We start from the raw sequence: 15,283 nt of genomic DNA, 5'->3' as shown, positions 1-15,283 counted from the left end.
AAGTATTTTTCCTTCTCTCTCCCACTAAGTCAGCCTGAAATCTCATTCTAAATCTATAATCAATCTTTTTCTCCCACTGTAATCCCTTAAAACTCTGGGCTATCACACATACTTTTGACACTGATGCGTGTTTTCTTCTGTACTGCTGGATTGGCTTAAGGCATATATCAAGTATCAAACTGCTTTGCATCTATGACTGGTGGGATAAAAGACCTCTATATAAAGATCTGCTCATAAAAAAGGGCTAAGAAGGCAGTCTCAGGAAAAGTCTAAACTGACCAAGTTTTAAATGCATGATCAGAAAACGTTAGGGACTAGAGCAATGCTTGCCGATTTTTCCATTAACATGATCGATGTACAACTGAGCAGAGAGGAAAGCCTTAAAGTTACCATCCCGTTCTCTACTAGTTGGTTCTTTTGACACCTAAAACCTATCAACAAGGCTAAAGGGCTCTCAGAGTTTAAGCCATTTCCAAAATGAAACTATTATATACCATCACAAATATTTCATAAAGCTCCAAACTTTAAGAAAAGAAGTCTCCTGAATGATGTAAACGAAGAGGGGGCAGATACTGGTTAGCTCTGTGAATCCTGGTTACCCAATTTGATAATGGTAATTATCCTAATTTCTGATTAGAGGACAAGTTTTATTAATCAGGACCAACAGGCGCACACACACACAAAAAATCCAAATTTTAAAATGTAGCAATTGTTCCTGTAGATATTTTACTGTACTTAAAAACCAGTAAGAGAAAACACTTGCCAAGTTCATTTAGTCTCTGACTGAGTCACACATATGTGATCTCCTAATTTACAGCTTGCACGTGCAGATGTTCACACTTAGTAAAAGCGTTTCTTAATAGCTTTTTTTAATTAAAAGTGTGTTGATAATAGGTGCTTTAGACATATCCAAACAACACAGCTGAACTGACAAATGCCTGTCTTCGTGTCTCACATTGAGGCAAGATTTTATGAGAGAAACTATTATGATTCAGTTGCATGGTCTATAGGATAAATGCTACCCCCAAAACCTCCAAATGAGATCTTTCATTAATTTTTCTCTCTATGATCTGTTTCCAAGTCGAAATGTTAGACTGCTACTAGGTTCATGTAGCCGAAAGCAGAACCACACAGCCGTTGCTGGCTGCCTGCAGTTTTTTTCCTTTGCAAAACTTTGAACCCCATCCAGCTTTGACACACTGCCTCTTCAGCTAATAACTATCAAGTTTCCCCTTGTCTCCTGTCTACTTTTCTTGGAGGCAATTGCGCACTCAGCACCCCGAGATAATAACACACATCTATAAGATAAAAGCAATGGCATTAATGTAATTGTCTGCCTTTCTCTCTTTAGCCTAATCTCTTTTTTCCTTCAGTTTTGACTGCCTATGTGACACCTGTTTTTGTCTCCTCTGATCCTACGACAGGTTTTCCGCTGACAAGGTTTTTGCCTGACAGAGATTCTGCAGACAAGAACATAATAAAATATGAAGAACTGCCTGTCAGAGTTTCTGCCAATGCTCACATGAAATAAAGAAAAAAAATGACTTTTTTTTTTTTTTTTTTTTTTTTATAAGGGGCCCTGTGATGGTCGCTTTTGGCCTGTCAGGAAAAAGACTTCCCTGGCCAATTTCTCCATGCCAAACAGGTGTTTTCTTTTATGTGAGAGGCTGATTTGTTTTTAAATTTTTACTGATAGTGGAAAACATGAATAGCCAAAAGGGGGTAGGGGGGAATTTCTTACCCTCAGATTTTTGCAGGCAAAGGAGTACTGAAGAACTACTAAACAGAAGTGAAAAATACTTCACTCAAGACCACATCTTCTGAATAAAACAAAAATGCAAACATCTGTTAATGATCAAACAAATTTAACTTCTCTAAAGTTTACTTCTTGGTTGGTTAGGCTATTAAAACCTTCCACCTACCTTTCGCTTGTTTTGTCCGAAGACACAGGGGGAAACAGCAGAGATGAAAAAAGAGTGAGGGCTGAAAAAGAGAAATGCAGAAACAGGACTAAAGGCAGGGGGTTGCAGGCTATGTTTACTACTTAAAATGGGAAGAGGCTGCTGGAAAAGAAACTGGCAGTTAGGAATCAGAGACTTTTAGATACACGTAGGAGGTTCCCATAAGCCTTTGTTCCATGTGTTCTCTCAGGTGGGAGATGCTACAATGGGTATAAGCACCCAGAGATGAAGAAGTGCTTTTCCTGAGGTCCCAAGCTAGTGGAGGGATCAGTATTACAGAAACTACCCTTCTGGTCTCAGTGAAGTATTCTGAGAGTATACAGGAGGTAATACTTAATTGCTCCTGGGGGCGAACAGGTCCAGCTTCCCTGATGAGCAGGGCAGAGGAAAGAGCAGACATGATCAATAGTGCAGCAGCTGTGAAAGCACGAAGGACTGAGTGAAAGGACAGGAGCCAGAATTTGGGATTCTAGGATTCTCACACCAGTTTTAACTACTCTACCAGCAAACCAGTTTAACCTAAGCTTCGGTCCTCCAAATACATTTATCTCACACCAAGGACCTAGAAGAGCCATGCCTAATAGAAATATAATTCAAGTCACATACATAATTTAAAATTTCTCTACTCTCATTTCAAAAGCAAAAAATGAACAATGAAACGAATTTTAAAAAATATATTTTATCTAACCCAATACATAAAAATTTTACCAATATGTAGACAATATAAAAATGATTCTCAATGAGCTATTTTACATTCTTCTTTTTTTTTAAGATTACATTTCTAAATTTCAGTGTACACTTTACACTTACAACTTATCTCAATTGGGACTAACCACATCTCAAATGCTCAGATCCAAAATGGTGGCTTCCTTTTTGGAAAGCCAGGTTTACAGTTGCCTTTGCATTCTGTGGCCAATTGAACTTAAGGCCCAGCAAGGCTGTCCTTTCAATTAATTGGGTCTGCACTTGCTTTTGTAGGATCACCTGACCATACAACCAGGCTGGGAGACCTAGAGGCCAAAGGGGGGATTTCCCTATGTATCAAGGAACAGCTCTAAGGAGAGAGGGACCTTACTACTGGGCCCCTTACAAGTCTATACAGTTGTGGCAGTAACTGCTTTAAATATTTCCTATACAACGCTTTAGCTATCTGCTCATTCAGAACAGATTAACTCAAGCTTCTTAAAGAGTTACAAACTTCTCCCCTCCCAGAAGGCAACACCTGGTAAGGAATGAGTTGCACAGACAACGTTTTATGCCTCCCAGAATACAAGTCAGAATTTCTCTGAAATACCACATGCATCTCATCCAGCGATTTTACTCTTCAAATGTGGGGGTTAGGGGTGGAGGGGGGGTATGGGGGACCCACACTTAGAAGAAGTCATCACTATGACACAATAGGAGGAAGAATGGTTGAGAGTACTGCCGAGGCATCCTGGGTCCTTCTGACCCAGCAGCATCTCCCCATTATCTGAACAGAGCACCCTGACTAAAATGAGAGGAACTGAGTATGTTTCATGTATAACCCCTTCAATTTCTGTTCTGCTTAACCTGGTGAACTCCAGTTAACGAAGATGTTCTTATAAACAATTAAGCTTCCTGTAGGATCGTTAGCAAGATATAAAAATTTATGATGTAATAAAGCGCAGTAAAATGATAAAGTGGTTAGCCCATCAAAGCACTTCACATGCAAGAACACAGGTGTGAGAATAGGCACAAGTAGCCTTCACCCTGTCTAAAATTCGTTTACTTCTGGGTTTCGGATTTTCAACAGATAAGCAATCCTACAATTCATCTCAACTGATGTGCGCGTCTTAAAATGTGACTTTGCGGGGAGAAAGGGTTTGGGACTTCTATTCAAATATGGGCTCACATGACATTTTAGGGGAGATGGAAGGTATGAAGCTAAACTGGATTTGCTGGGGAAAACAAGATCACCCTAGGAACAGCTGGTCTCACAGTCAAAGGAACTGGTGACCTCACTCCAGCACTGGACACTGAAGAAATTCATGAGGCTCTAGAGAGTATAATTAATAATCAGTCCACCTCTTCATTTAATCCTCCTCAAAACTTCACTGTGCTATTCAGGTACATTCCTATTATTATTTGAGCTTGCAGATAAAAGAACTGGGGCTAACTAACTAGAGACTGAGATGGGATTCGACCACTGTCCTGAACACACGCAACTTTTAACCGTTTCAACCACAATAAAACGTGCCTGTCATGTTCTCAAGGTTGAAGCTTTACTTCTGTACGAATTTAGAAATAACAACTAACACTTACTAAGTAGATTACCTCATTTAATGCCAGAAAGAACCCTGCAAACTAGGCACTATCATTATCCACATTTCACAGATGAGAATACAGAGGTTATGTAACCTGGCCAAGGTTCTGCTGATGGCAGGTGGTAGAGGCAGGATGTGAACCTACACAGAGCTGCACTTTTACCTCCTTTTCTCTCACGCCTCCCATTTGTGTACCTGAAGCTTCTTCAGACCCTGGGGCTCCAGCTCTGTAGGTTTCAATCTCAAGATCCTCCCTAGAAAGTCCTTAGCAGGGGACCGGCACTGTACACTTTAGAGGCCAGGATTTACCAGATCCGCCGTATGTTTCCATCTGAACAAGATGGAGCTAAAAAACAACATCTGAGGAGCTAACAGGCAGACAGCCCAGGACTTTGAAGGGGAGGCACTGTTTGTGTGGTGATTTAAAAAAAAAAAAATTTAGGGAGTTCAAAGCACCGTCCCAAAGGTGGGCAGACTGAGAAACAAATCAAAACAAGCAGCTCAGGGACACAATAAGAATATAGTTAATGCCATGAATGAAGCAGCAAACCGTCACATTTGTGAGGATGTCCTCCCTTTCAAGCTTATCAGCTGTGATCAGGGAGTAAGGGAGAGAAGCAGAAGAGGGCACGGTGCCCTCAGGTCAAGCAAAGAAGGCTCTTGTGTCAGGCAGGAGAGTGGCCTTGTGTTTGCTCTCTAAAATAAAAATAAGTGGAGAGATGTTCAAGGACTTCGTCCATGGAGAGAGCAGGACCCTCCTGGCCCCCCCAGAGCCAGGAGACAGCTAGAAGTTGGTTTCCCTGACTAAAAGAGAAGTCTGCAGCTAGGCGAGCCAGGTTTCAGTGTCACAACCGGGAAGAACTAAGTCTTCTAGAAAGACACATTCTGTTAAGCAGATACTCCATTAACTCCCACCTTTTCCAAACCGGTGCACCAGGGGAAGAGGACTGTGGGGTTTCTATCCTCGTGTTTCTAAGAAAAGGCCTAGGAGCATGGTCACCTACCTCTTCCCAAAGGATCCGGTTCTTACTCTGCCACGTCGAAGCCTGCATTTATTTCCCTGTGCTGAGGTTTCCAGCTAGGACCTTTCTTACGTTTTTTTCATCTAATCCTAAATACCCCTCTGCAGCAATTCTCTCCCAAAGCAAAATTCACTCTTGTTAGGACAGTCTCCAAGTCAGTTAAGAGGGAGGCAGAGCTTTCTTGCAGGTTAATATCTGCGAGCATTATTTTCCTTTGTCAGAGGACACTCCGTTTTATTCACCCTCCTCTCTTACGCTTGACAAATTTACAAATGATCATATAGAAACTGTTGCTGTGTTACTCAGAATGAGCATGATGTCAGAGAAATGCCATGCTTTATTGCTTTTGATAATAGACTTCTATCGGGGTTGGGAAGAGGAGAAGACCAGCAAAGAAAAGAGAATGGAAAAGGAAAGCGTATACTTAGTTACACTGGCTCTTGGACTGGTCAGGGAGAATATTACAGAACTACCAGTTGGGGATAAACTACTTTCACAGATGTTCAGACAATTCATAAGAAGAGCACAGCCTGGGACAAGTAATAAAGACATGTGACCTTTCATGGGATAAAACGAAAAATTACTGGTTTTGATCTACCCTGCTTAAATCCTTACAAAGTACCGAGCAGCCAACAAATCTCAGGAATCTGTAAACAGAATAGTTTACAGATTTGCGATCTTGTGATTCTAAATGTAGGATGGACATAATCAAAAGGTTTTTGATTACAGAATGCTCAGAACCGATGGCCCTGATTTAGGACTTAATTATGCAAATTAAGCCTAACTAGGGTTTTCTTTTAGGTATAAGCTTGCCAGATTTAGCACATAAAAACACAGGACTACTCAGCTAAATTTGCAAGGTACATGTTTATACTAGAAAAGTATTCGCTGTTTACCTGAAATTCAAATTTAACGGGATGTCCTATGTTTTCTATTCGGGTGAGTGTCTCTATAAATACCCCTGCTCTGATAAGACATATCAAGTAAAGAGCTGGGAATTCAAATTCAACGATGCTGAGAAAAAAGAGAAAAATTACTTCCAGTGAATTACAAAAAAGAAAGGCTTGAAATTAATGGATTATATGAATATTAAGTCTTACAGTACATTAAACCATAAAGCTGGTTGGTAGATGACACTAAATTAACTTTATACTTCTCACCATTTCCTGTGGCACAGAACTGAAGAACCAAAGCATACCTGGTACAATACTTTACATATGATGTATGTTTAATAAATATCTCTTCATTGATGATCCAGAAGACAGGCCAAGCCTGTTCATTTTACATTTAAAAAATCTGAATAGTTTGAACACTGGCAGGAAAACAGCTGGCTTGCTGAGTAAATAAAGTATTTAAAGTCAAAGTATTCTATAAAGAAAATAATTTGCACCAAGAAAGCTACCGTGGGGTTCATTAACCTATATAATATATTTTTTATTCATCAAGCCTCTATCCTTGACAAATGCTTACTGGACATCCCAAGAAACAATGGATTTTTTTTTTTTCTTAAAAGGAGTTTTAACAAGTGGGCTTTGTCAGAAGTAAAAATTACTGAGCTAGCCAAGGAAAAAAATTCTAAATAAATTACTTTTCTAAAATCTGCCCACCTCTTTTATCAAATCAAACATATCCCATCATGTTTTTTTTTTAAACAGTAATTTTCCAGTTGGCCTGGATTATCATTAAATGTTTCTGAAAATCATTTAAAATATAGTTTCCTTTTTAACACTTGTACTACTTTATTCATCTTACTGGTTTCGAAATAAAGTCATCATCTAGACTATAGACATTAAAACTAATTTGCAAACAACAAATAATAAAAATGGTTTAAGTACAGTAGCCCTCGCCCTTTACACCCCACCTCCAGTTTATCACAAAGGCAAGAGAGTCCGATTAGTTATACTTCTCACTGGAAGCAGGTTCCTCAGAGGAGAATGATGAGTAGCTACAAAGTACACTTCCTCCCACCCCTCCTTGTCCACAACTCAGTATACTAGTAAGATTTGCTAATTTGTAAGGCTATGTAAAATCTTTGGCTGAAGCTTCAATTCTCTGAACAGTAGAATTACTACCCTAGTATGGTGGGAAAGGGTCAAAATGCCACCTACTGAATTTCTACTGACACAAACATTTATGTCACCAGTAAAGAAGCCCATTACTGCTCTTACGCTGATACCTTATTTTGGCAATGCTGAACCAAGAAAAATTAAACTTGCAGGAAATGTGGTTTTTTTTAATGTTTTCAAGACTCACTCTGATAATTTTAGGCAAATGAAGGAAAAGCATAGAAAAGACAGTGCAAACAGAGGAAGGAAAAAAATACAGTTGTTAAGTGAATTAAGTGGCAGTATGCTGGAGTCCTTCAACTGAAGACTGTGAAATAGGACAAAATTAGAAACTCAAGGTTATTATACACTGTCGGTATGGACATCCTATATGCCCAAAGAGCTTGTTTTAAATAATGTTAAATTCAATAAAGCCCTGCTTTCAAAGTGCAAGAGCTGAAATTCCTTAATGGGGAAAAAGAGCAGGAAATCCTTTATTAATTCAGTGGGAAATACCTACTGGTAATCAAGGAGTCATTTTTGGGTTCCCCCCTCTTTATCTCAATGGTGCTAAGATTTCAAGGAAGTAATTTGTGAACAGCACCAAGGCCCAGTGAGTAATTGCAAAATTCAGGTGTTACAGTATGATGAATTAATTACTCCTTTTCACTTTTCAAAACATCTTAAGATTTTTGTAAAGCAACTAACGTCAACAATTCAAGCAGATTTAAGAAGCAATCTGTAAGGCTATGAAGTGACTGTGTGAGACTGCGTGTGTATGAATAAATATATAATAACCCATGAAATCCTACATCTTAGGAAGAAACTGAAGATGCTGATAACAAAGAAGATATAGTAAGACATTAATTCAAAAGAGGCCAACAAATTTCTAAAAATTCATCTTTTTGTAGAGAAACCCTGGTTTTGGCATTTAGTTATTTTTAACGGCAAATATTCATTTTTTATGGTACAATTACATGCGGAGCGTGTGCAGTGCTATGATGAAATGATTCCATGAGATGTATTTTGGTAGTCTTACTGCTTGCTGTTCCATCTACTTTCACAGAAAAATCACACAGTAGAAAAAACAAGTCACTTTCTCCTTGTCCCACACATAGGATATTGTACTGAGTAAGGCAGCCAGGAAGACGGCTGTATCTCACAGCTCTGAGCAGAAATAACTGGAGACACGATTTCAGGGTTTTCTGTGCAGGGGGAGAGAGTGAAGCAATTAGTTGAAATGCTAAGGGCAAAAGAGTGGGTGCTCTCATCCCACTGCCAACTCAAAAGCTAGGAGCCAGACCCTCACTGTCATATTTGTCCTACTGAATGGGGGAAGAGTGAGATCTGTATATCGGCGTGTACATATTTTGAGTTGTATACAGATATGTCTCCCTTGTGGGGGAAAAGAGGTCAAGGTGATAGCAGTGGTGAGGAAAAGTTAGATCTGAGAAACTTCGCAATTAATATACCAGAAACACAGAATTTCTAATGACACGGTAGGAAAGGCCGAGTCTGATGTAACAGAAATACCTTATTCAAGTTTAGGGAAAAACCACATCCCTCAGAAAAATCTTAGAAACAACCACTGGCTGGGGATAATTTATGTTGTTCAAGAAGGAAGAAATATTGCTTTTTCCCCCCATTACACTACTAATGTAATATGCACGTGGAAGTTAGACAGATAAAATAAACTGGTGACACAGTAAACTTTTATACTCACAAGGCTACCACAGTAGACAGATGATGGTAACACAAGATGGCTTTGGAAAAAATGAGAGGGAATGAATGAAAAGTCCTTTGTTTAATGACTGGACCCTCCCCACCCCCCTTATTGCTCATGTGTTGTCCAGTTTGTTGCTTTTAACATGTATAATTTATTTTAAAGGCTTCATATAGTTTATCGTCAATGCTCACAATAATCTTACAAGGTGGATGTCATTAACCCTCTATTACAGATAAGAAAGCTCAGGTGCAGAGGTGCTGAGCGACATGTCATCAAAGTTGTAGAGCCAGAATTTGACCCCGCACTGCCTCCAGGATCCTTGATGGGCTTGGGACATAAGCTGTTATCTGGCAGAGCCAATACTTACTGAGAGAAAGAAGGATACTTGGGAAGTGTTACAAACTGAATTGTGTTCCCCCCCCGCCGCCCCAAATTCATCTGTTGAAGCCTTCATCCCCAGTCCTTCAGAATGTGACTGTATTTGGAGAGAGGGCCTTTCTTCAAGAGGTGATTAGATTAAAATGAGGCCCTTAGGGTGGCCCCTCATCCAATCTGACTGGTGTCCTTATAAGAACAGGAATCTGGGTGCACAGAGACACCAGGGGTGTGCCTCACAGAGCAAAGATCATGTGAGGACACAGCGAGAGGGCAGCCATCTGCAAGCCAGTAAGACAGGCCTCAGGATGAAACCACCCTGATATGGGACTTCCGGCCCTTCAGAACCACGAGAAAATAAATTTCTGATGTTTAAGCCGCCCAGTCGGTGGCATTTTGTTACGGCAGCCCTAGCAAACTCATGTAGGAAGGGAGAAAAAGTCATGGAACGCAGTCACTTGCACAGGCCACAAAAGCAACAGCAGCTCAAGTGTGGTTCAAAACTGGACTGAGAGTTGTTACAGATTTTGGCCTTGTTAATAAAGCAGGAACAAGTTCCATCCCTGGAGGCACTGGAGGATTGTGGCTCTGTGTCTCAGGCACACGCCTTCCAGTGTGCTCCCCCCATACTACTCGATATACCTCTTCTCTCTCCCTCACAGAAACAGGGCTGAAATGGCCCCATAACACCAACATATATGCCCCAACAAGCAAGACACATGATAAATTAAATGCATCTCAAGGCATGGTCCGGTGTCGTTCCCTCAGATCTTGCTAGAATAACATGACGTTTAAAAAAATACCACCCACTGGATATTTGGCACTGCTTGGGAATGAAGAATATGTCCACTTAAGAGCCACTCCCCCAGGCTGTCAATAAAATCTCAAGCCAGGATTTCTTCTATAAACATTACCTATCTTTTAAAATTATACAGCCTAGGAAGTGAAGAAAACTAATGTAAAGTCCCTGCTTATTTGCAAGTCTCCTTTCGCCTCAACGTAAAAAACATAAACCAGACAGAAGAACACGTTAAATGCTCGGTCGAGGCCCACGGATGGGACAGCTCTGCGCATCTGGCAAAGAGCCTCCACCCTTCCCGCCTCGGCCCCCGGTCACCCTCGCCCCGAACACACACCTATGCAGAGCTCACCCTCCACCAGGGCCAGCCTCCTCCAATCCCCGGGCACGCTGAAAGACGGTTATTTACGGATTATTTTTTTTCAGATACCAGCCAAATAATGTTCCCGTTCACTCTCTCACCCACCTTAGACCATACAAAATTTAACATCTGGGAGGATAAACTCTGCCCCGAACGCAGATGACAAGGCTGAGCAGTCATGGAGGAGTTCTCCTCAAGCAAAGAGGACTTGCCAGCTCCCCTCTGAGGTCCAGGCCCTGGAAGGCCAACTGTGGTATGTTTGAGTTTCCATCGGGCCTGGTGCTTGCTGGCTGCTGCTATGTTCACTCAGAACCCAACTGTCCTATAAACATCTCGCCCTGCTGCTGAGAGCTGCCCGCCTGGCCTTACTTCTTGGAGCCGAGAATATGCAATTTGGGAGCTGCAGGCTGCATGGGAACTAACACTTGGAGCACAGCTGACCCCTCTCTTCTCTAGGCCAGTGACAGCTCTAAAAAAAAAAAAAATTAAGGCACGCTCACACGAACGTAACAAGAACGGGAAGCAAGGTCCAGATTTTCCTCACCATGTGCCACCCAGCCATGTTTACACTGATCGCAAGTCCTCAGGTTAATCTTCCCCGGCTGGAAACATTCACACATGCAGTTCACCAGTGTGCAGCGGATGGCCTGCAAACGAGAGGAGGAAAAGAGATCAGCATCTGTTCAAAGGTACCCTATTTCTTCACCATTTTAATAATAACACCCACTTCCCATTTTTAACGGCTTTAGGGGCCCGGAGAGTTTTAAAAATAAATTTTGAAACCATCAAAATCTCTTACCAAAACATATTAGAAAACAACACTGATTCACTAATAGAATGTTTCATGCCATTCATAGGTGAGCTTTAAATTAGAAGCATAGACCGAGTAGTATAAGAGTAAAGGATTACATACTCTACAAGATGCTGGATCTGAAACACCAGGGACCCGAAAGAGAAAAAATACTGGTGCTACCAAATAGGCACATTTAAGTTCATCCACCTGGCAACAGTGCAAAAAATATACACTCTCACACAATAATGTTCAAACGAAATGTTGTTCCAAGTAAAACATGATATACAAGTAATATTATTAGAATATTACTTTTCTTCTGCAGTGTTTCATTTAAATGTTTTATTAATCTTTCAGACACATTTTGAGAGACATTCCTGTTGGCCCAATAAGACCTGGCATCATTTGTTACTTCCCAATTCCTTGTTTGCTCCCCCCTTGATATATCAAGCCCATTTTCATTCCTATTTTGCAAAATGCAAAACAACCCCCATTTTTTTTTTTAATGATGATGTAAGAGATTAAGTTTACATTTGTTTTTAGATCAGATGTAGCACAGGAAAAGACATTTATGTGAACATTTGATACTTGGAACAACTCACCTATATCTTAGAAAACTGAAAGACACACTCAAAAACCTTTCATTTCTTTACAAGCACTTTAAAAAATCATCTCCCCGGTTTACATTATAAAGCGAATCCACAGAAAATTAGCATTAATGAAGTGTAACTTTTGATAGATTAAGAACCTATGCTTAAAAACAGTGCTAAAGCCAACCTATGCTCCTAGACTACAGTTAATGAATTTATCTCATACATTTAGTTCTAACTTGCATGGCAGTTCTGAAGACAGAAGGGATTTAGTCCGATCATTCACAGATTAACCATCTACTGTAACTACCTGAACTGCCAGGAAAAGACCTCTCTACAGCTGTAGATGCAATCAATAATTACAGATTTGCGGGGTGGGGTGGGGGAGAGGTACAGGGCTACCTGAAACTGCAGTGCTGGGCCTGAAAGCTACTCTCACTTACACAGCTCCAGACCTTCATGCTCCTGGAACCAGCTGGATTTTTATATAAACCGTCTCATTTGTAACAGACAGTATTTTAGACATTGTTAACACGGTTGGGACAAACTCCATTTACAGAGAGTAAGACTGAATGGGCTTTGACTGCTCCCCACGCTTTAGATCAGGCAAGTTTAAAATATTTCTCTTTTGTTAATGAACATCAAATCTATAGGTCCCTGTTCAGTTTCCAATAGAGTCCTTGCCTAGACTCCTCTCTTGCTTCACCTCCAACCCTAGTTTGCTCCTCTATTACTGCAAGAAAAACACTCAGGTGTATCATCTGCCTGATATTTCAGGGCCTTTCTTCCAATGTCAATAGTCCAGTTACATATTAGGAGGTTGTAAAACGTTGCTGTATGTATTAGTGATGAAAGGAAATAGTAGTAAGAAATAGGGGCAGCAAAGGAAATGCTGACTACGCAAGAATAACATATGTAGTTGAAGGTTAGAAGGGGAAATGTTTCTCCCCAAATTTCTTGTGTCAGCTTCAATAGTTTAACTGACTGAGCAATACGTCAGAACATTCCAGGTTAGAAAGAGCTTCTTTAAATGGCGTGTTCATTAATGAACTCACAATTTGATTGTACTATGGTAACACAAAACAAAACAACAACAGTTTAGAGGGCAGTGTTTCTACTAAAAACAAGACACCTTACAAACTGTCCAATTATAAATTCAGATGCAGCAACCACATTGACATTAAAATATTTATATAATCTGAAGTGCGATAACAGAATCTTTCATAAACACTAAGGGAAAAAAAGTCGCCTCTGCTTTACCGAACTAAGGAATGATCAAAACTAACAATGACTATCTCTCAAGGACTACATGTTAACTCCAGCACAAAAAACATACATATTTTAAATCACTGATTTGATCATTTTGATTTGACAGTTATTTAACAAAAATAGCCTCACTTCACATTGTGTTTAAAACATACTTTCGTCGATTTTAATTATAGCTATATTCAGGACAAAACAAATTAAGAGACTGTAGATTTGCTTTATTTTATGTATATTTATTTATTTACTGATTGAACTATTCATTCATTTACTGAGAACTAGTTTATGATTCAAATATTTTTCTCTTCCTAAATAACTTTATACATCTGGCACATTTGGGAATTAAACTTTTCAGATCATCATCCTTTTCCTTTTTCATAATTTTACCCTTTTTGTACCTAAACATACAAACATTGGAACACCTCAGCTCCTTTTGTATATAAACACTTGAGCACTGGAATATCCATTTTGTATTTCTATGACTTCCAGAAGGTCTATTTGTTTTCAATTCAGATTTATATAGACTACAATTGTTCCTTAAGGGAATTATATATATTTAAACAATATGGTCTAAATAAATATTTTGAGTATGAGACTATTGTGGCTTCAAAGGAAGTTTTATTCTAAGTAACATTTTTGAAACGGCATAAAAGTTTGACATACTATTTATTCACAACAAAACAGAACCAATGTGATCACTTGCCAACTCATCCACACTTCAAAAAAATAAATTATCATAAAACTATCAAAGCCAGTTAAGCCTCAAAAACGTACACACTTTACAAGGAGAGAGTTGGGAAGAGCAGAGATGGTGAAGCTTTCATTTTGGTGAGCACATCCATTTCTTCACGTAGCTAGTATATGAGTGCTTCCCACCCACTGCCGGGCATTCATGACTACAGAAAATTCAGCGGCGATAACGAGGTGACAGAAAGGGGACACCAGGAAAAGAGAAGACAATTTGATCAGGATATTCCCACCTATAGATGCAGGACCCTTATGCAGGTCTGGCCAACTCAGGCTAGCAACCCCTCCACACCTCCAGGACCCCACTTCAGCGAATGCCTGAAACTCTTTCCTTCATTTCAGTAGGATAAGCTTTTCCAACACCCCAAGAACAAGTTTTCTTAAGCCTGCAACTTATTTAAAGTAATGATTCCTCTGCTTAGCTTTGCCATAGATTTCTTGAAAGAAAAATACATGCACCCACCACCCACTGCTTCCACCTACATTTTAATTGTGCAATCTGGGTTCTGCCCCACACAGTCCTGAAACTGCTGTCTCCAAGAGGAATGTTCTCATCACATCTGGTCCCCTTTTCTAGCCTCCTTGTTCTCCTAGACCCCGAGGGAACTTAAGGCACTAACTCTCCTTCATTCCTGGGCTGTAGAGACCAACTATCCTAGTTTATTGGCAGCAGCTTCTCACTCTCTCTCCACTGTAAATAAATACAGGTGTTTCCCACGGCCGGGCTCTTCGTTCTTTAATTAGGCAATTTCATCCCCTCCTACAGCTTCAGATATCATCACTACGCAAAGCCCATCACTGTGGAGCCAAGTACCGTGTTAAGTGGCAGAAATGGATGGCAGAGTTCCTGTGCTCAAGGATTTGACAGTCAGAGCTCATGGGCAGTGGGTTCAGAGGAGAGACCCTAAGAACAGAAGGAAGCCCTTGAACAGCTTTGGGAAGCACCATTTCTCCCTCTTTATGCCTTGGTCTTTTCTTCTACGAAAGGTAGGATTTAAACATTTATCTACAACAGTAAACTATTACGTATTATCAATGATAGCTAGATTTACTGGATATGTGCCATTTTCCAGATACTGTGCTTAACATTTCACAAACATTAGCTCTCCCTCAGAAAATACCACGAGGTCGGTACTGTTATTCCCTTTATTTCACAAAGGGGGAAACTGAGATGGAGCCAATTCAGGACCTTGCCCTGAAGTCACAGGAATCCGATTCCAGGTCTGTGTGAGCTCTCCACCCACTCGCAGGCAGCCATGGGGCAGAGCCCCTCCGTCTGCCCACCATCCAAGCCCCCACTGTGTATTGTTAACTCCTGA

General features: G+C 40.3%; 1 protein-coding gene across 3 annotated transcripts in view; it reads right to left on the bottom strand.

The window, feature by feature from the left end:
* BNC2 (basonuclin zinc finger protein 2) overlaps positions 1-15,283 on the bottom strand; it is a 296,481-nt gene that overhangs the window by 137,535 nt on the left and 143,663 nt on the right. For all 3 annotated transcript variants that reach the window (XM_065878632.1, XM_065878634.1, XM_065878635.1), the window contains one exon: positions 11,119-11,221. In XM_065878632.1, coding sequence (XP_065734704.1) covers positions 11,119-11,221 — 103 coding nt within the window. The remainder of the gene's footprint in view (positions 1-11,118; positions 11,222-15,283) is intronic.

This window comes from Phocoena phocoena, chromosome 6, assembly GCF_963924675.1.
Source record: "Phocoena phocoena chromosome 6, mPhoPho1.1, whole genome shotgun sequence".
Lineage (NCBI taxonomy): Eukaryota > Metazoa > Chordata > Mammalia > Artiodactyla > Phocoenidae > Phocoena > Phocoena phocoena.
The sequence above is the reverse complement of the archived record's forward strand: the minus strand, read 5'-3'. Positions and strand labels throughout refer to the sequence as shown.